Source organism: Arctopsyche grandis, chromosome 6, assembly GCF_051622035.1.
Source record: "Arctopsyche grandis isolate Sample6627 chromosome 6, ASM5162203v2, whole genome shotgun sequence".
In the NCBI taxonomy this organism is placed as follows: domain Eukaryota; kingdom Metazoa; phylum Arthropoda; class Insecta; order Trichoptera; family Hydropsychidae; genus Arctopsyche; species Arctopsyche grandis.
Window position 1 is genome coordinate 18,849,351 of NC_135360.1, and position 20,130 is coordinate 18,869,480.

A 20,130-nucleotide genomic window follows, 5' to 3' on the forward strand; every position below is an offset into this window, starting at 1 on the left:
TGCCAACATACACGAAACACAATAGTCGTTCACCATTCCACTGAGTTTTTTATATCTTTTTATTATACTATACTACTTGCCCAGTGCATGAAAAATAATGTTTTTAGAAAAAAAGAATAAAATTTGAAGTTTTTTAAAATATTTTTTTGTTCGTAGCTGTACGCAAAAAAGGTCACAAGTAGCCTTTCTCGCTTTCCCGTTTTATTTTGAATGGCTCCACAACATGCGAAATGCACACATATTTCAAATATAAACTGGTGGATGGCAATACTTTTTATGTATTATTGAATTTGAATAGAGCTTGTAGGCGGGGTAGGTAGTGTTGACCGTATCCCAGCCTAACGAAACACTGTTGTGCTTGTTTTAAGTTGTTTTATTGTTTGCCTAAATATTGTATAAGTGTATTAGAATATTTGAGGAAGTTTTCTCGAAGCGGCTATTGGCTGTTGACTTGGTGTCGTGATGGCTGCTGGATCTGCAATGTGTCGTTGCTCTGGATCCGGCTATGTTCAGATGTCTCTGGATATGGCAGTGTGTTGCTGGCTCGGCATTCAGCTATGTTCAGAAGGTCTCTGGATATGGCAGTGTGTTGCTGGCTCGGCATTCGGCTGAGTTGCAAGCGTTCTTCCATTGTAGGGTAGTGTAGTGGTAGCTGTTCAGATGCTGGATGTCGACTGGTCTGCTGCTGTGTGTCGACTCTTGTTGCTGTGGGTCGACTGAAGTTGTTTGGGGTGGACCTCCTTTTATATTGTTTTTGGGGATCCACGTGACCTGTGTTTGGCGATTGATTCCGAGAAGTGCACGTGGTGTTTACGTGTGCAAGTTATGCGAGGAATGTGGTTTGTTGTTTAGGGTGGACGTTTCTCGAATGTTTGGCGTCGTTCCACTCGATTTAGTTTAATGGATGCAGGTGTTCTTCGTGTCGTTCTGCTTGGTTTGTTGGGGTGGAATATGCTCGAATGTTTGGCGTCGTTCCACTCGATTTAGTTTAATGGATGCAGGTGTTCTTCGTGTCGTTCTGCTTGGTTTGTTAGGGTGGAATATGCTCGAATGTTTGGCGTCGTTCCACTCAATTTAGTTTAATGGATGCAGGTTTTCTTCGACTTGAGATGACGTCAATGGTTGAGCGTGAGAAATGTATTCTCCGTCGCAATATATTTCGATAGTTTCGATTTGCGGTGACGAGATTCCTACAAGCTAATCAAATTGTACATTCAAGTATGTTTGTAATAGTTTCGGTATTAGCACCTCACACAAATAAATCCGTTTGGTGATTATTCCGCACGTCACTAAAATCTCGATCACGGAACATCAGGCACCCGAAAATTCCATCCATCGAGATTTACCTACGTGAAATTCGGTTCGATGATTATTGGTCACAAAACACTCACCCAAGTATCTAAAATCTCTACAACGGAACATCTGGCAACCGAAAAGTCTATCACAGTAACGATAACTCAAGTGCCAAATATTCCGTATTCGCGATTTTCATGAAAAAAATTATCTTTTGGGCGATCGTGATGTGAATAATAATTCAATTACCGAAATATAATACTAACGAGAACCCGAGTGACAGATAATCCATTTACCAAATAAATCCTTACGCCAATATCATATTTAAAAAATTTCAGACGTTAATCAATAATCTGTAGTGTTTGACCATTTATTCGCTTCCTTGATTTTTTTTGTATTAAATATAAATAAAAGTCAGTTTAAAATCATTTTATTTTTTTGGAAAATTTAACATTTTTTGAAGCATGCATAAAATATAAATTTCTAACAAAAATCATTTACAAAATTTTCACATGCATGTCCTCCAATTGGCATTTATTCATATAAAAACAAAAGAATATAATTTCAATCTTAACTGGTAGATCTTATTTTGGGCAAAACGAAATTTTTTACTTTACTTATTAGAAATATAAATGTAAAATTTTAAAATAGCTCTGAAAATAAGGTTAAAAAAGCGCGATAAAAATTATATTATACTATGGTCAATAAGTGTTCATTCTTTCATGAACTAAATTAGAATTTATTCACATGCTAGTACTTAAAATTATCAAAAAACGTATTATTGTTCAGTAATAAATTTAAAACACAAAGTTGTTTGAAACAAGTGATTTTGTCATTGAATCACTTCATTCATACACTCATAATAAATTGTTTGCAAACATTATTAAGTGTATCAATATAGATAAATTAAATCAATATTTTCGTTATATGGCGATTTTTTTTTCATATTTTAGAATACATTTAGATTTTTTGAAGTCAAAAAAAGGTAACAACTGCTCAAGGCAATGAGCAGACTTACATACATGCAAGACTATGCGATAAAGACAAGAGAGAATTCCACCAGCTGCCACTGATTGTAGAATATACATACATATACATACATGTATGCGCATGTGTATTTTTAATATTTACTAGCTGGACCCGGCATGTGTTGCAATGCCAGAATAAGGCATGCAATTCCCGTTCCTGTTTCAAGTGACGGTTGGAACTCTACTAACGTCTTTTCAACGCCGTGTCGCCATAAACCAACTGGTAACATGGTTACCAACGAACACATTTCCTTAACTACACAATGGCGCTTCAAACTTTCGCGTCTGTGAAATCGTAATTACGAATATTATTATGGGTTTTTTTTTCACAGTAAGTTTCCCGGATATGCATACAACAAATCCTGAAAGTTCCATCGTATTCGGTTGAATGGTTTGAAGCCTATACGAGACAGACTGACATACAGAAAAACAGACATTCAATTTCATATATGTACATAGATTTAACAATACATCGATATGCGATGCGATACAAATAATTGGTATGAAATATGTAAAAATCTAACAAACAGTCTAATTATCATTTATCATAACTGAAAAATTAAAAATGAATTTTGTTTATCTATATATATATATAAAATTTAATGTCTGTGTGTGTCTCGTATAGGCTTCTAAACCACTGAACCGATTATGATGTAACTTTCAGGATTTGTTGTATATATGTCCGGGAAGATTACTTTGAAAAAAAAACGGGAAAAAACCTCTTAATAATAATATTCGTAATTACGATTTTACTGACGCGAAAGTAAAGCTGTCCACACGCCGCGAGTGAGACAATAATCGCGCCACGCCTACCTCGCACTCAAATGTACTGACCATTCAGGACTGTACCACAAACACACAGCGGATGTCCCACTTCAACAAATATATCAATACCTAAATATAAAATTGAATGGCTGTGGAACGGGAATTGCACGCGTTATTGTGGCATTGCAAAGCATACCGGGTTCAGCTAGTACACAATAAAACATAACATAATTTTACACTAAAATATAGATTTAAAATGTTAAATATACGTAATTTGAAATATGTACATCATGAATCGTCGACAAAAGTTAAACACTCACTGCTCGAATATCGAGACTAATGTTTGTATCTGACAATAGAACTTTCATATAAATGAGATTTCCATAACTGGCATTCATTCAATATATAATCCAATAAAGAAATATGCATTGAATATATTACATATATACTTATCTATTTAATATATATATATATCGTAAAATAAATTATTTTAAATGTCTATCATGAAAACTTATGTTGACTGTTGCTGCTGCAAAACTTTTGAAAACAATATCTAACACAACATAAAAATCCAGGAACATCGTTCGTTTCTTTTAATCGCTGTACTAATTTATCGAAAATCGGCAACATGGGCTTCATCCCGATCACTAGAAAAAGCAAAATATTAAACATAATTTAACCGTAAATTTGTATGTAAAAAATTTAAATAAAATGAATTGCTTACATTTATATATACCATCGTTACTTTTGTGCAAAGTTACAGAATGGTTTTGACTTTTCGTTTTCTTCGTTTTAAAAAATTCGATCAGTACTTCCATTTCTCGTGCATCGGGAGTTTCCTCAACGGTATAATACATATTTAATTTAGATTTAAAATATTCTTTCGCCGATATGAAAGCGGTAAATTTATTTTTTATCTCCAACATGAACTCGGCTCTCACTGAAATAGATAAATCGGTTTAATCATTTTATTATATATACAGAACAGATTAGACTACAAATCGATTAGTGAACAGCAACTCAAAACAGTGGTTGGTAAACGTAATAATTGTATCGGTAAATATCTTTTAAATTTTAATAATGTATACTGAATATGATTGTTTAACCGTTTGCCCGCGGCCGTCTTCTATGGAAGCTTTGCGCGACAAGTCTGTAGCGCGGCTGTCTTCCATAGAATTTCTGAACTTTGCACGGGATTTTGAGCCTTATATGCGCCTATTTCAACTGTTTTAAGGTTCAAAATTGGTTGAATATATTACTGAGAGTTGAATGCCATCTATTAAATTTGCTTAAAATGAATATATACCAGTCAAAATTAGTGGTTTTGTGGAACCATACTGAAACCTCGTTTATGTGACGTCACGTCTGTTGAACAATGGCGACGATACGTCTCAATTGTATGAAGAATGATTATTTGACAATTAAGCCAAAACTACGAGATTTATTATGTTTTTTATTGTTTAAAATAATACTTTATGTGTTAATTAACATATCTGGTTACTTGAGTAAATATTAAAATCTGTATTTAAGGTCGAAAACTCGATTGCCAAATTCGCGAAAAAGGTGCCGCATACAGGGCTTGTTCGCTATATTTATTGCCGCGGGCAAAGGGTTAAAATTCTAAATATTGTATAGGTACGTATGATAATTGCGCATTGTCGACCAAGTCGTTTTCTTCTGCACTGGTAATACCAACACTCATGTACTTTTATCACTCAATACTTACTGGTTTCGAGTAGGTGTCGTTGTTGATCTAGCAATGTCAATTTTTCATTGGCTTGCTTGTGGGCTTCTTCGAGATGCGCATAGTCGCTATGAGCTCGCTGTTGTGTTTCATGGGCTGCATTACGTTCAATAATCAAAGCTTGTATCTGATGTTGATGTAGATGTAGATGTAGTGAGGATGGGGTTTGGGAAGCGTCCGGTGGGTGTGAAAGTGGTGGTTGAACGGCTGCGGCCGCTTCGTGAGCCCCCACCCGCTCCAGCAGAGGACGCCATCTGTCCATCAGCTGGCGCTCCACGTCTGCCGCCACCTCTCCACGTTCGAAAACTTCTGACAACTCCATATTGATATATATATCAGCTCAGTTCGATGCTCACTGTCCAATCACCACCTCACGGGCCAAACTCGAACACAACTTTGACGCAAACCGCCGCATTCAAATTCAACACGTCTAAACACCACAATTTACGGCTAGCATATCTATCAAGTTTGTTAAATTTGGCCAAAGAGAAATCGGAAATACATTATATTTCGATATATATTTAGAGTATTTATAAATTTTGGGAGAAAATTTTTTTCAATAATATGTAGTGTTTTTATCTCACGATTTTTACGGCTAAAAGGAATGTATTTTCTCTTTGTAGAAAACGTTTGCATCGAATCGAGGTGAGTTTATAATGTGCCCAACAGAGGAAATATTACAATCGTTGGCCATTTGATTTGATTAAAATAACATATTTTTTTCTGATAAATGATAAATTAATGTATTTATACCAGTTAATAAAAGGAATACAAATGATACACCAAACCGTCACAGGATTTTTGTTTTTTGATTAAAATTCAAGTGTCCAATAACTTGTAAACATGGCCCACGGGTGCAGTGTTTCCTACATATAATTTTATTTACAACTATTGGTCACTAATAGTTTCAAATTATGCTACTTCGATTATTCAAATAGTCAACATATTTATTTCTTACGCATCTAAAATATGTCTAATAGAGTTAGGTACTAGCCGATGCTAAAAGTCAGGGCCCGCCCAGGTCATATTTTATAAAATTTTAATTATGGTGAATTTTTTGCCAAAAACTAATCTAATATATAATTTGGAAAGAGACTTTGCATATATGTAACATTGGTTGGTTGGGTGGGAACAACACATTCGATTTTTTTTTTTCGATTCGATTCATTGGCGCCGATTCGATTTTTTTCGATTCAAAGGATTCGAAGTCCTCAAGGGCGAAGGTGCCCCCGGGGGCCAAACCCTAGTGGGCGAAGCCTCCGGGGTCAAATACTACTAGGGGCCGAAGCCCTACCCGATTACTCTTCGGATTCTGGTATACATATAATTTCGAAAGAGTATATATGTTTGTTTGTTCGTGAGACTCAATTTAATAAAAAAAAAAAACAAATGAGTATAAATTAATAAATTTATATAAAATAAAACTATTCAAATAAATTAAATAAAATGTTAACTATTGGATTAGTGATGTTTAAGCGGTTTATATTACAAATACCGAGCGAAGCCGGGTAATACAGCTAGTAATTAATAAAACCGAAATAAACCACACGAACTATTTAAAAACATAAATAAAATTGACACGTGTGTGTAATGAAAAACAAACAAAATAAAGGCTTTTAATAAAACATAGAAAAGCCTTGTAAATAAGAAAAGGAACCAGGCCCGTAGTTACGATACAACATCAGGGCCTGGATTTTCTCTTAATGACTTGTCCAATAGAATTAGTGAAATAAACACCAAGTATATTTAATTATAACATCATTCTCATCATTGAAGATCGCGATCTCTATCGAATGAAATTATGAATTATTTTTTCTTTCTGTTTTTCAGTATGATTGTGAGTAACGAAGATGTACATATATTTATGTAATTTGAAGCGATTAACTACTTTTTTCTGACATTTTTACTTCCTGTGGCGAATTATTGTTTTCCTTAAAAATACTATGTACCTATGTATATGTATATAAAAATAATTGCTCAAGGAATTTCTAACAAGAAATGGAAATTCTGAACCACAAAGTTTCTGGCATTTGTTTGTGTAGCAGTGTAATAAACGTTCTTACTACCAACAATGTCCTTCGCCGAATCTAATATTGATTCCATGTCTATTAATGATTTCATGTCTATTAATATTTCATTTAAAAATAGCAGATTCTACTAACTTAAAAAATTATTTAAAATACATAAAAGATTAAGCCACCAGGTTCATTAAATTAACCTATTTGTATTAAAAAATATAAAAAACTGCATATATGTACATTCAAAATTCGTATAGACTCGATCGTAAAAGAAATAAACCGATATAATATGAAATTACATTTAACCATCCACCATTATATTAAAATACATTTAAGTTAAACATTTTTATTACAAAATAATGCTAAATAAACTTACATGCAATTCGTTACGACATTAATACAAAATATTATAGATAAATACACATGCACGTAAATATCAACCCATCCACAATCAGAAGTTGGTTCATATCAAGAACTGAATGAACGATTTTACACTCGATTTAATTATATTCCCAAGTTCACGTTTATTTGAAACAGATTGTCATACAATGTAAAATAATAGACACTTCAAATGTGAATAATCCATCGGGGGTGTATTCTCTCTACTAGGCCAATATTGAGCAGATATTCGTCAAAATAATTTTTAATAAAGGAACATAGTTAGTTCAAATTCTTTAAAATATCTGTAAGTTCAGAAGAACATAGATCCAGGGGGGTTTTTTCTTCTTTGTTTTTTACAGAAAGTGATGCTCCGGCATCAACGAGGATTTTTGCTACTTCAGTATGATTATCTTCACAAGCTAAATGCCTAAAATTTATGAAATAAAGTTGAAAACTGTAAAAATTTTAATTTAAATAAACATTTAATTCTTACAGTGCAGTGTTTCCAATACTGTCGCGCATATCGATGTTTAATGTTCTTCCCTGATCAATTAGCAATTGGACTAGAGGGACCCGGCCTAAATTTGCGGCCCGATGCAAAGGCGTCGCACCGAACGAGTCTACGATGTTTATGTCAGCCTCGTTGGATACTAGCAATTGCGCAATCTAGAAATGAAATATGCGTAAATATAAAATTCGAATAATCGTATAGCACAATTCATATCCCAAGTATTTTACAATACCTCCTTGCGACCCTTTGAACAAGCATATTGTAAAGCGCTATGACCCTGGTCATTCTTGTGATTAACATTAGCACCCCTAGACACTAAAATTCTTGCTACTATATTTTTTCCAGCCGCTGCAGATAATATTAATGGTGTAGCACCGCTATCGTCGACAGGATCCACGGGACTGCCCAGCTCTAATAAATGTGAAACTATAGTATCGTGACCGCCCAATGATGCCCAATGCACAAGTAGTCTTCGATTCTGTTAACATTTAAAAAATAATATATTTTTCGTCAAGTCATTTTGAACATCGCTTAGTGTAATATAGGATAATATATGAATGATTAAAAAAAGAAAACATAACCTGAAGAGAGAAAAAAAACAAAGAATATAGACGGATATGTACTATTGTAGCGTAATATATACCGAGTCTGGCGTGGTGAGAAGCTGCGGTTCCAACTGTAGTCTTGCATGCACGCTGGCATAATCGCCGCGAAGAGATAGATCGTAAGCGTCTGTCGACATTATGATTCAATGACAAGTGTCTTCAAAAGCTCTACTATATACAATTCCAAATGGTTTGACTCAACTTGCTGAAACCATAACTACGATTTTTACGGCCAGACTCGGAATGAAACATATAACGAGCATTTTTATAAACTTTCATAAACTACATTATTGTATTCTATTCAGGTCCAAATTGCTATTTATTTATTTATCAATTTCATTTTCAAATATTTTTTCGCTTCATTCAGCGAGAAACAAGTTTTTCGAAAAAAAAATAGAACATTTACAGTCGTGCTCCCGTCGGTTTTATGATTCACAGATAATGAATTGTTGATGATCATTGTATACGTCGATGACTACACGCATGTCGGCATATGAATCAGTAGTAATAATTTCTTTAATTTTAAATAAGTCGAATTTTATTTTGAATTGCTAAATTTGTTATTTTTCAAGAGATCTGAAGCAACCACTTTTTTAAGTTGCTCCGCTCCGACACCTCAGTATTTGCTCCAACTCCTCTTCGTGCTCCAAATAGTTTTAATAGGAATCATATTCTTTATCATATTTATTTATTAATTTTATTCATATACATACATACATACATATGTAATATATATACATACATACATACATATGTAATATATATACATACATAATTGTAATATTTACATACAAAACTATAAATAAAAAGTCGATGTCTGGTACACACTGCAGCAATATTTAACGATGAACAGTAGAAGCAAACGACATTAGTCGTTTGCTTCTACAGACTGCCTCAACAAATTAATACCGATTGTAATATGTTTATGTAATAATGTTTAACGATTCTAAAGTTGCCACACACTTCGGCCAAAATAAAAACAAATTCCTCGATTAATCAAGTTTTCGCACCACATTCAGATGATTTCATTCGTAATGAACTTCAAAATTGCTCATTTTATAGTATTAGCACCGATTCTAGTAACCACAGAAATCAAAAAATATTTCCGCTTGTAAATCAAGATTTTTCCAAAACAGGAATAAATGTAAAATTGGGGAGTTTACGGGGGGAAACTACAGATATGGTCGTCAATTTTTGTATACAAAGGATAAAGGAGTTGAAAATAATAATAAAAAATCTCATAAAAAAAGTATTTGCGACCAATTTTCGTGCGACGGGAGATTCACGCGAGCGATTTTTATGTGAGCCGTTATCCTGCTAGAGTGATTCACATTTGACAAGTAATCACCGAACCATTAGAGATTAGAATATAGCAGTGGCGGCTCGTGATAATTTTTAGTGGCGGGGCTGCACTGAAAAGATGTCTAAAAAATGTCACCATAATTATTCTATCATGTCATAACAGGACAAAATAAGCATAATTTTTGGCGTACGACCACTTATATGTGGATTTAAGTATTATTGAAAAAAAACTAGCAAAATTCACCACCCATTAAAGGGGTGCGTCCAAACGCGATGAAGATTTCGAAAAATACGCTGGTACTCCAGTAAGATTGCTAAAAAAAATTCGTTCTTGCTGGTTTCGCGACGCGGATTAAAAAAAAAACCCAAAACCTTTCAAAAACTTATCAAGCGCGCGAAATCTTAAACAAACTGACAGATGAATGTCGTTTAACAGGCGAAGGCTGCCGACTGTCCAGCCCAAAACGGCAGAGTGAGTGAAAGAGAAAGAGCTATCTGCACTTGCAAATAGCTCTTTCTCTTTCTCGTTCCGAAACTCCGGGCCGCGCAGCGTTCAGCGCGGCGCTGTAACACTTTACAGCCAGTACAGCAACATTTTAATTCATCTGTCACCATACAAGTTAGTGGGGTCTTCGAAACGGTCAACATTACTTACAATATCACCCTTTTGGATATGGGTGATATTGTAAGTAATATTTACTCTGTCGAAGGCCCCAATAGTTCGTCCATCCAACTAATAAAAAAAATATCATTAATAAATAAAATATTAAATGTATTATTAAACATATATCTTAGAATTTTATAGGAGGGTCTGCAGCCCGGCAGCCCATTAGGACGAGCCGCCACTGGAATATAAGCATTTGCAAACTCCAAGCCGGGGAGGGAGGACATGGACGTGAAAGGTGCGCGTCGCGGCCGCGAAGTACGAGTAGGAGTGCGACGTGTGACGTGTGTCGCGTAGTTGGCGCAGTGGCAGTGGCGGTGCATTAGCGAGGATCGGTCGAAGCCAGAGATGAGCGGGCGCCGAGACAAGAAAGAGGAGGAGGAGGGGGGCGCGCTGGGGGCGTGGGGCGCGGGGGGTGCGGGAGGCGCGGGGGGCGGCGCAGGTGGGGGCGGCGGGGGCGCCTCGGACCGGGCGGCGGTGCTGCAGGAGGCGCGGCGCTTCCACGAGTCGCCGGTGGAGGCGCGGCGCTGCTGCGTGACGCTGACGCGGCTGCTGCTGCTGCTGAATCGAGGAGAGCCGCTGTCGGCGCGCGAGGCCACCGACGCCTTCTTCGCCGTCACGAAGCTGTTCCAGTGCGGCGACGTGGCGCTGCGCCGGCTCGTCTACTTGGCCATCCGCGAGCTGAGCGCCGCGGCCGAGGACGTGATCATCGTGACGTCGTCGCTGACGAAGGACATGACGGGCAGCGAAGACGCGTACCGCGCGGCCGCCATCCGCACTCTGTGCCGCGTCACGGACGCCAGCATGCTGCACGCCCTCGAGCGCTACATGAAGCAGGCCATCGTCGACCGCAGCCCCGCCGTCAGCAGCGCCGCGCTCGTCTCCGCCCTGCACCTCGCCACGCCGCCGCCCCTCACCTCTGCCGCCCCCAACTCCGCCGCCCCCAACTCCGCCCACCCCTACGCCCCCGAACTGGTCAGGCGGTGGGCCAACGAAGCGCAGGTACCAATCACACAATACTGCAACTCTGCCTTGAAATCTATCTATATTGCACCACCACACCACGTCTGTATCATTTTTTTCTTCATTCAAATTGAAACACAAACATATGCTCAAACGTCAATCAGCGTTTTGCCAACAAATCCATGAGCCTGAAAAACACCAATAGACATTGATATTTTGAGCATGCAGAAAGTAAACAGACTATCCGCTAGCTAAGCCTTTCCGGATAGCATTGAACATGGGTCGTGTAATCCTTGTCAGCATAGAATGGTCATTGTTAACAAAAGTATCCTCTAAAAGCGAGCCATCGAAGAGAGAGACGAAGGTTAGCAAACAATGAGCAAACTCTGCCGCGCATAGTTTTTGTAGCAACATTTTTGTGGAGGCTGAGATCGATTCTATGTTTGTCAACGTTTATAAAGACTGGTTTATACTGAAATTTCTGAATTTATAACCATAGCAGAAATCCCTAACTGCTGAGTATTTTAAATTGTGAGCGTTACATTTTAACAACAACGAAGAAGATCGAACTAGTTTTGGAAACTAAAACTTCTTTTGTTTATTTTATATTATTGCAATATATTTTAGATTAAAATTCTAATAAAGATAGATGATGTTATAAATCAGGAAATTATATTTGAAATTTTATATGAAAGAATTATTGGTAAAATAATAGAAATTTCTACATCAAAAATTAAAAAAATAACTGTGATAATAAAGAATTGTATAGAGAATGGGAAACGAGTTAAGGATTTAGGGTCAAATCCACATTCAAAGGGAGAGATTTTTTCTAGAGAATCTAAACACACCTTTACAATGCTCGAAATCTTCAGCGATGGTTATCCAGGGTAGCGATCTAGCGTTTGTTTGAATTAGCTTCAATTTTTATACCTGCTTTCTATTAGATTCCTGAATGATTCTAGTTAGAAATGAAATTTTCAGCGTGACAGGCTTACGACAGAAAAGACGTCAGCACTCAAAGGGTTAAACATGTGTTTAAAACAAATACGACGAAATTAACTAGTCAAAAAATATTTCAAAATAATATAAACTGCATGTTCGAACACATATATGTACGTGTTACACATTACACAAAAAAAAATGAATTTTGAATTATGAAAACAATCGAAAATTAAAAAAAAAAAAAGACAAAATTATCGAACAAATTCGATATTAATAGAATGAATCAAACGATTAACCACAGATAATTACTCTTCACTTATGTCCAGATAATGAGCGTCCCATTAGAAAGAGGATCGGGGCACTTTTGGGCTAAAGTGCAGATCCGAGTCAGTGGCTGTTCAGTGTGTGAGTGTATGTATTTGACGTAAGATTCAAAATGGCCGCCACGCCAGTTTTTGTTTGTATTTTCAATTCGTTTGTGGAACACCAAGAATGCTTTGTATACACAAAATGTTGAGAATATGTGGATGCGAGCAAAACGGAAGCTGAAACGTCAAATACACACACACACACACACACACACACACACACACACACACACACACACTAAACAACCACTGACTCGGATCTGCACTTTAGTCCACTTTTATATACTGTCATACAGAGAAATGTTATAATAATAGAAGTGGCTTTAAGCGTTATATTGTTAAGTGACGATTGTCCACAGACAATCCTAAATAATTTTAGCATAGCATCAGTCATATTTGATGCTTGGTGGTTGACGTATGTCCGATAAAATCTACTCTGGGCAAGTGCATCGTTAAAAATTGCACGATGTATTCAAAAACACGCAACATGGGATACATTTTTATAAGTAAATTAAATTTAAGATTAATATTAAATTAAAAATATATATATGAAAGTATACATAACGTCGTATATGAAAGTTTTCATGAAAGAGTCATGGCGACAACTAGCATTTGGCAATAGCATACGTTTACAATATTGCGTAGTTCTGGAAACGGTACGCGTGTTATTGAAACAAGAAATGTATTCGAAAGGGCGCTTCTAATATTATAACATTTATCTGCTGTCATAGCGCACTTTTATATACTGTCATATATGCAATAGTGACCTGTTACAATTCAAAATTGCGAAATTGTAAGCTCGTCGCCCATCCCAGTGACAGAAAGCAAACGAATATATGATATATGATGTAGAATAAATTCGTGGATCTGATATTTCCCATCTCAATGCTGAAGTTTATCCCCTCTGACAAAATGTCACTGTGAGAGTTCACGATTCTATATAATGGTGAACAATCAATCAATGTCTAGTTTCCATAAAAAATCATGGTACTCTCCCATTTTATGTCAGACACGTTCCACTTGTCAGATTTAAAAAACCAAATGTAAATAAACAACATTACATTTAGAAATAAAAATTTGCCGATCCATGTTCCTTTCCATATCCCTATGGATATTATAAAGGATAGTTAATCACATCAACATGAGAGTGGTCTCAAACTACAAAACAAAATTTTCATTTCATGTGGTAAGAGCTCTACAACAAGGTCGAATTTAAATTGCCGTCCTACGAGTTGGGATCGATTCGATCATATTTGATGGCTATACTTCCGTCCCGACTGTCTTATTAAACCATAACGTCATTTAATTCCTTTCGACCCCATAATGTCTTTTTGTACACATTTTTACAAACCTCATTACTCTTGATATAATGTTAAAATTCTGCAAAAATTCATTTGCCGTTTAATTATTTTGCACTGTCAGGAATAAAGTTTTAAGATTGGAATAAATCACTGTACATTTTGTAAGCATTATTTTTTCGAGGCCAAATTTGAGTCAATGTATGTAGAAACCACTTCTGGACATTTTCTATGAGATCAATCTGAACACGATAAAAGCAGTAGCCTATTAATTTATCGATTTACCTGCGAGATATACACTCCATTAGGATAATATTATATTATTTTCAAAAAAAATTCAAGACGTCGTTATTTTTCTAAGCTCAAAGTCTAGATGCATTCGATGTTGGCTTCTTCTATTCCGTTTTATGTCATGTTTTTATACTGTATAAATCCATAAAATCATGATAGTAAAACTTGATAATATTGATAAAAAAATTACTTGAATGAATAGAAAATTGTACTCATGTTCAAAACTCACTATGTTATTGAAAACACCCATATTTCTACATGCATTGTTTTTTTGTGTATCAAAATCGTTATGATCCGGATATATATGCACAACAAGTGTGAAGAAATTCAACTTTTATAATTTATATAAAATTATTTTTTTATATTTCAGGAGGCCATAAATTCGGAAAATGTCATGGTTCAATATCACGCACTTGGCGTGTTATATCACATACGCAAGTCGGATCGTTTGGCAGTCACTAAACTGGTAGCAAAATTGACCCGCATGTCGCTGAAATCTCCGTATGCCGTTTGTATGCTCATACGCATTGTTTGCAAGCTTTTGGAGGAAGAAGACGCCAATGGTCATTATTTCATTATACTTCGCTTCGTTTAAATTTGTCCATTTTTTTAATTTTACAATATTATAATTAAATTATATTTACAGGTGGTTCTACAGATTCTCCCCTCTTCGATTTCGTGGAATCGTGCTTGCGCCACAAATCTGAAATGGTCATTTATGAAGCGGCGCATGCTATTGTCAATCTGAAACGAACGACGAGCCGCGAACTCGCTCCGGCAGTCAGCGTATTGCAATTGTTCTGTGGCTCTCCTAAGCCAACTTTGCGCTTTGCCGCTGTCAGAACGCTCAATAAGGTGGCTATGACGCACCCGGCTGTCGTTACGGCGTGCAATTTGGATCTGGAGAATCTCATTACAGATTCCAATCGCTCTATCGCCACTCTGGCTATCACGACGCTGCTAAAGACTGGTGCTGAAAGTTCAGTCGATCGACTTATGAAACAGATTGCCACTTTCGTATCTGAAATATCAGACGAGTTCAAGATTGTCGTCATCCAAGCCATCAGAGCTCTCTGCCTTAAATTCCCAAGAAAACATTCCGTTCTCATGAGTTTCCTCTCCAGTATGTTAAGAGACGAAGGTGGCCTAGAATATAAGGCTTCTATAGCCGACACGATCATAACCATCATAGAAGAGAATTCCGATGCTAAGGAAACTGGGTTGGCTCATCTTTGCGAGTTTATCGAAGATTGCGAGCATACTTCGCTTGCTGTGCGTATATTGCATTTACTCGGCAAAGAAGGACCGAAAACCAAACAACCGTCTCGTTACATACGATTCATATACAATCGAGTGATATTAGAGAATGCTAATATTAGAGCAGCGGCCGTTGCTGCGATGTCTCAGTTTGGTGCAGCTTGTCCAGATTTATTGCCAAACATTAAAGTATTGCTGGCTAGATGTCAGATGGACTCTGACGATGAAGTCAGAGATAGAGCAACTTACTACAGTTCTATATTAGAAAGCGAAGAAAAATCGCTCATAAACAATTTTGTGGTGGAAATTCCACAAATATCCATACCCGTCTTGGAAAGATCACTTAGAGAACATATCCAGAAAGATCCCAACGTTCCATTTGACATTAAGACTGTTCCGATAGTGACTCCTAAATCATTAGCTGAAGAAGCAACACAAAGAAATAGCATGGAAGGTATGCTGATCACTTCTTCTAATTTGCCTAAGCCGCAACAAATTTCCAAAGAAGAAGCATATGCAGAAAAATTGAATGCCATTCCCGGTATCGCATCTTGCGGTGCACTATTCAAAACGTGTGAAACTGTCGAGTTGACCGAGTCCGAAACCGAATATACAGTGAAATGTATCAAACACGTTTATGCAAACCATTTAATTTTGCAATTCGATTGCTTGAATACTATGAATGATCAGATCCTTGAAAACGTTCACGTTCGACTAGAGATGCCCGAAGGCTACCGATTACTCAAAGAAATAACTTGTGAAAAATTACCGTACAATCAGAAAGGCACAGTCTTTTCCATATTGCAATTCCCCGAGGATGTCGCGTCCAGTGCTGGTGTTTTTGGAGTCACTCTAAAATTCATTGTTAAAGATTGTGATCCAAACACCGGTGTACCCGATTCCGAAGAAGGATATTCAGACGAATATATACTTGAAGATTTAGAGATGACCGTCAGTGATCAGATTCAACGCGTGAAAAAGATTAATTTCACAGCTGCTTGGGAGAATTCGAGTGCAGAAGGGTTCGTCGAAGTCGAAGATACATATGCTCTAACTACAGTCCCTACCCTCCAAGAAGCCGTCAAAAACATAATTCAGTTCTTGGGCTTGATGCCAGCAGAAGGTTCCGAAAGGGTCGCCGATGGCGCCTCTGTACATACTCTGCTTTGTGCCGGTTTCTTTAGGGGTGGTTTTGATATTCTAGTTAGGTCTAGACTCGCCCTAAGTGATGGTGTCACAATGCAGTTAACCACGCGATCCCCAAGTCCTGACATAGCCGAACTCATAACTTCTGCCATAGGTTAATTAATAACTAGTCGTAATGAAAACATATACATACTTGAAGTTATCTATTTGTTCATATTTAATATGAATAAAGTACTATCCATCTTCAATTTACTGACATTGTTTAAATATTTCTAGTATTGTATTGAAGACTAAATTTCTTTATAAAATTAAACATATGTATATATATATATATATATTTTATTTATTTATGATATGTGATAAATATTGGTCTTTATTTGTTGAGCATGGTTTATAATTTGTGTCTGCTAATTTGCCTAATTTTTATATGCGTAGGTTTCCTAACAGGTGTAATTTTTCATTATAAGTTTATGCATCTCGAATCAACTTTTATTTTGTTAGATTTTCTATTTGGAAATTAACGATTATGTTTGATAATCTTATGTCGAGTCAGTGTTAATCATTGCAGTCATAATTAACAATGCGGCGGAAGAAAAGTGAAAAACACGCCGAGTGGTAAAACTTTTAAATTTAAACAATGTCATTTGAGGAGGGAGTAATATTACACATTTATGATGCAATTTATGATACATATTATATATATATTATTTTTTTATAAATTTTATGCATTTAATTATTTCTTTCATCACTGGTACTCCACAAGATTCTATTGAGTGACGTCGATGCTAATTATTAATGATTTATTATGAATATATTCAATATAGTTTGTTGTACAAAATAAAAGGAAAAATATTTACTTTGTAGTTTTATTTAATTTCGAAACCAAAATTGTCTAACAATAACTAAAACAAAAGAAATTTGCTTATTTTAACAAATTTATACATAAATACATTTAAAAATGCTCGAATACAAACAGTCTTTTATTGTACATGTTGATAATAGCGCATACATTTAAAAGATGGAAACTAATGTTTGCCTTCTTGAAGTGAAGGCGATAGGTTTTTGCCTAATACATTTTCTTGATATTTCAATTTTTTTACATTAGTGGGGTCTTTGAGGGCATCGTCTTCTGTTAATCTATCCATTCTTTGTTCTTGTACCGCTTCTACAAAAAGATTAATTAATTTTGAGGCTAATTATTAGACATGCATTAAATTATACTGTGTGTAATAAATTTTGCTACTCACTATTATAGGGAGTATATTTATCAGATAAAATATTTTCTAAATTATAGCCGACGAACCCTACGATGACTGCAAATGGCAATGTAACATAAGGCGCTCTACTTCTAAGAAATTGCAGAATTATCGGCCACATCTGAAAGCATATATGTATGTAGGAAGATGCACGTCAACCTATCAATTCATTGGATTTATTTTTTTAAACACAATGTTCTAATGACATGAAATTTATTTATTATTTCATTAAGCATAAATTATTCAAGTAAATGAAATGTAAAATTGTTTATTTTTTCTGAAATACATATTTATATAAGTTAGTTATTAAGTTTGAAACCAAGCACGTATTACATTTCTAGTGTAATCAATTGAAGAATCAACAGCGACGTGTAAATAAGTAATTAATAGTGCCGGTTGCGCAACTGACAGATCGCCAGTGACACGAGCTACAGTCAACAGCGACCGGCGATCGCGTAGCGCAACGAGCATGTGTCAATAAGCGCGCTCCTTATTATGCACTCTTTACACTAAATTATAATATTAATGGCTTTCATTTCGCTCAGTGAATTGAAAGATCATTTTACAAGTAAGAATCGTTTACTAATCATATTACATATATTTTTGCTCAAAATAATTACAAAAGTTTCGATGGGAAGTATTGAATCGGTCTCCGTTTAGTTTAAATCTGGAGTCACCTGATTTCGAAACTAATAGAATTTTTGAGTAATAAACGTTCACCAAACAATCACCAACCTATTCAAGGAACAATCAACAGAATTCTTAATCGAGAAAATTGTCAAGCTCGATTCCCGAGTTCAAAAATGTTTGGATATCAAAAAGAAACAGTGACATGAAATTGGAAAAAAACATATGAATAAAACTAACATTCATTTTACATTGTCCTGTTTTCAAAATTCAGCCACTAGGCTAATTCAAATGCATTTCCAACACTTTTATTAGAAATTAGGTGTTTACGCTTTTAGGTCTGTTCATACCTAGTCAGCACGTACCGACTTCAGCAGGTATCCGGCCGTACGAAAAGTATTCTTTGGTACATTTTGTATGGGTATATTCATACCAACCGTCACGTTTACGCGACGGCAGGCTTACAGCAGTACCCGAAATTTCCTGTTCATACCTTACAGCAACATCCGTCAACGTATCGTATCCGTTTTTTTGGCCATCGTGGAAATATACACGCGAATTACGTGCCATGAGTCAGCCGCTTTGCTTTTTTGGACCAATTATCGATAGTGACAGTTGACAGCTGTTCAATCTTTCGACATGGTTTTGGCGCAAATATTTAAAAAAAAGAAAAATTTTTTACGGAAATATTTAAAAAAAATTTGTCCATCATCCACAAGCTCCTTATAAAGTGTCCAAAACTCTCCTTCGGTTTTTCTATTTTTTAACATGGAATGCATATCAAAACGCCTCCGTGCTTTTTTATTGCCTTCTTGAGCTTCTTCTTCCAACAACAACGCGATTATACATAATTTTTCGTTCGATAAACGCCGAAACATTTTTGCTGACTTGTATTCTGACGCGTAGCTACGAATGCACGTGTATGCATTCATATTGTAAGTACTCGACAATACGACGTAAGCAATATTGCACCGTATCATCATGGCCTGTAATGTATAAGTAAGCCGATTTTGCCTTGCACTTCGCCAAAGTGCTGTGAACGTGACGTGTAGGTAGATATGAATAGAAATGTAATAAAATGACATATTTGAAACGGAGTCGTGCAGTGCTGAAGCCGTGCAGTGCTGTTAAGTATGAACAGACCTTTTAGCGTAATTAATGAGAAGAAGACAAATATAGAAACACTGCGTCTGCAAACATTCGAAATTCCTGAATCACTTTCGTCACAAACGGTTCGGTGATTACATCCTAAATGTGAATTGCTAACAGGGTAACCGCCGCTACAAAAATCGCTCACGCAGATCTTCTATCACACGAAAATTCTTTACACAGGTAAATTGCCGTAAAGAAAACTGCCCAAATCTCGTAAAAAAAAGGATTTGCTGATCAATATTTGAGTAGTTTTCTGTACGGTAATTTAAGTTAGCGATTCATTTAGGATGTAACCCGTTTACCGTCACAAGCATACCTTGTACAGATCTGTTACTGAGAGTTGGCGCGTTCTCGTACTCACACAAGTGCGCCAATGGGACAAAGCGTCTTTTTATTATTGAATGCAGTATGACAGGATGCTATACACCTATTCACCGATACATTTGTTCGCGTCAACTCTCGGTAACAGCCTTAAGGTCTGTTCATACCTATTCAGTACGACCCGTATCCTGCAGGTGT

At 36.2% G+C, this 20,130-nt stretch overlaps 4 protein-coding genes across 4 annotated transcripts; 1 reads left to right on the top strand and 3 right to left on the bottom strand.

Moving 5' to 3' along the window:
- Window positions 1–3,587: 3,587 nt before the first annotated feature.
- Window positions 3,588–5,249, bottom strand: LOC143912635 (uncharacterized). Its single transcript, XM_077431930.1, has 3 exons — window positions 4,813–5,249; window positions 3,811–4,026; window positions 3,588–3,733 (listed from the first exon to the last, which is right to left on the bottom strand). The coding sequence occupies exons 1-3, from the start codon at window positions 5,150–5,152 to the stop codon at window positions 3,588–3,590; spliced, it is 702 nt and encodes a 233-aa protein (XP_077288056.1). The 5' UTR covers window positions 5,153–5,249.
- A 1,408-nt stretch (window positions 5,250–6,657) lies between these two features.
- Window positions 6,658–8,570, bottom strand: LOC143913906 (uncharacterized). Its single transcript, XM_077433961.1, has 4 exons — window positions 8,384–8,570; window positions 7,973–8,218; window positions 7,723–7,895; window positions 6,658–7,656 (listed from the first exon to the last, which is right to left on the bottom strand). Exons 1-4 carry the CDS (start codon window positions 8,480–8,482, stop codon window positions 7,509–7,511), a joined length of 666 nt encoding a protein of 221 aa, XP_077290087.1. The 5' UTR covers window positions 8,483–8,570; the 3' UTR covers window positions 6,658–7,508.
- A 2,089-nt stretch (window positions 8,571–10,659) lies between these two features.
- gammaCOP (coat protein (coatomer) gamma) lies at window positions 10,660–16,898 on the top strand. Its single transcript, XM_077431931.1, has 3 exons — window positions 10,660–11,313; window positions 14,544–14,736; window positions 14,820–16,898. The coding sequence occupies exons 1-3, from the start codon at window positions 10,660–10,662 to the stop codon at window positions 16,733–16,735; spliced, it is 2,763 nt and encodes a 920-aa protein (XP_077288057.1). The 3' UTR covers window positions 16,736–16,898.
- Window positions 16,899–17,373: 475 nt separating this feature from the next.
- On the bottom strand, window positions 17,374–18,305 carry LOC143912768 (small integral membrane protein 12). Its single transcript, XM_077432138.1, has 3 exons — window positions 18,166–18,305; window positions 17,824–17,953; window positions 17,374–17,741 (listed from the first exon to the last, which is right to left on the bottom strand). The coding sequence occupies exons 1-3, from the start codon at window positions 18,301–18,303 to the stop codon at window positions 17,602–17,604; spliced, it is 408 nt and encodes a 135-aa protein (XP_077288264.1). The 5' UTR covers window positions 18,304–18,305; the 3' UTR covers window positions 17,374–17,601.
- Between the last annotated feature and the right edge of the window lie 1,825 nt (window positions 18,306–20,130).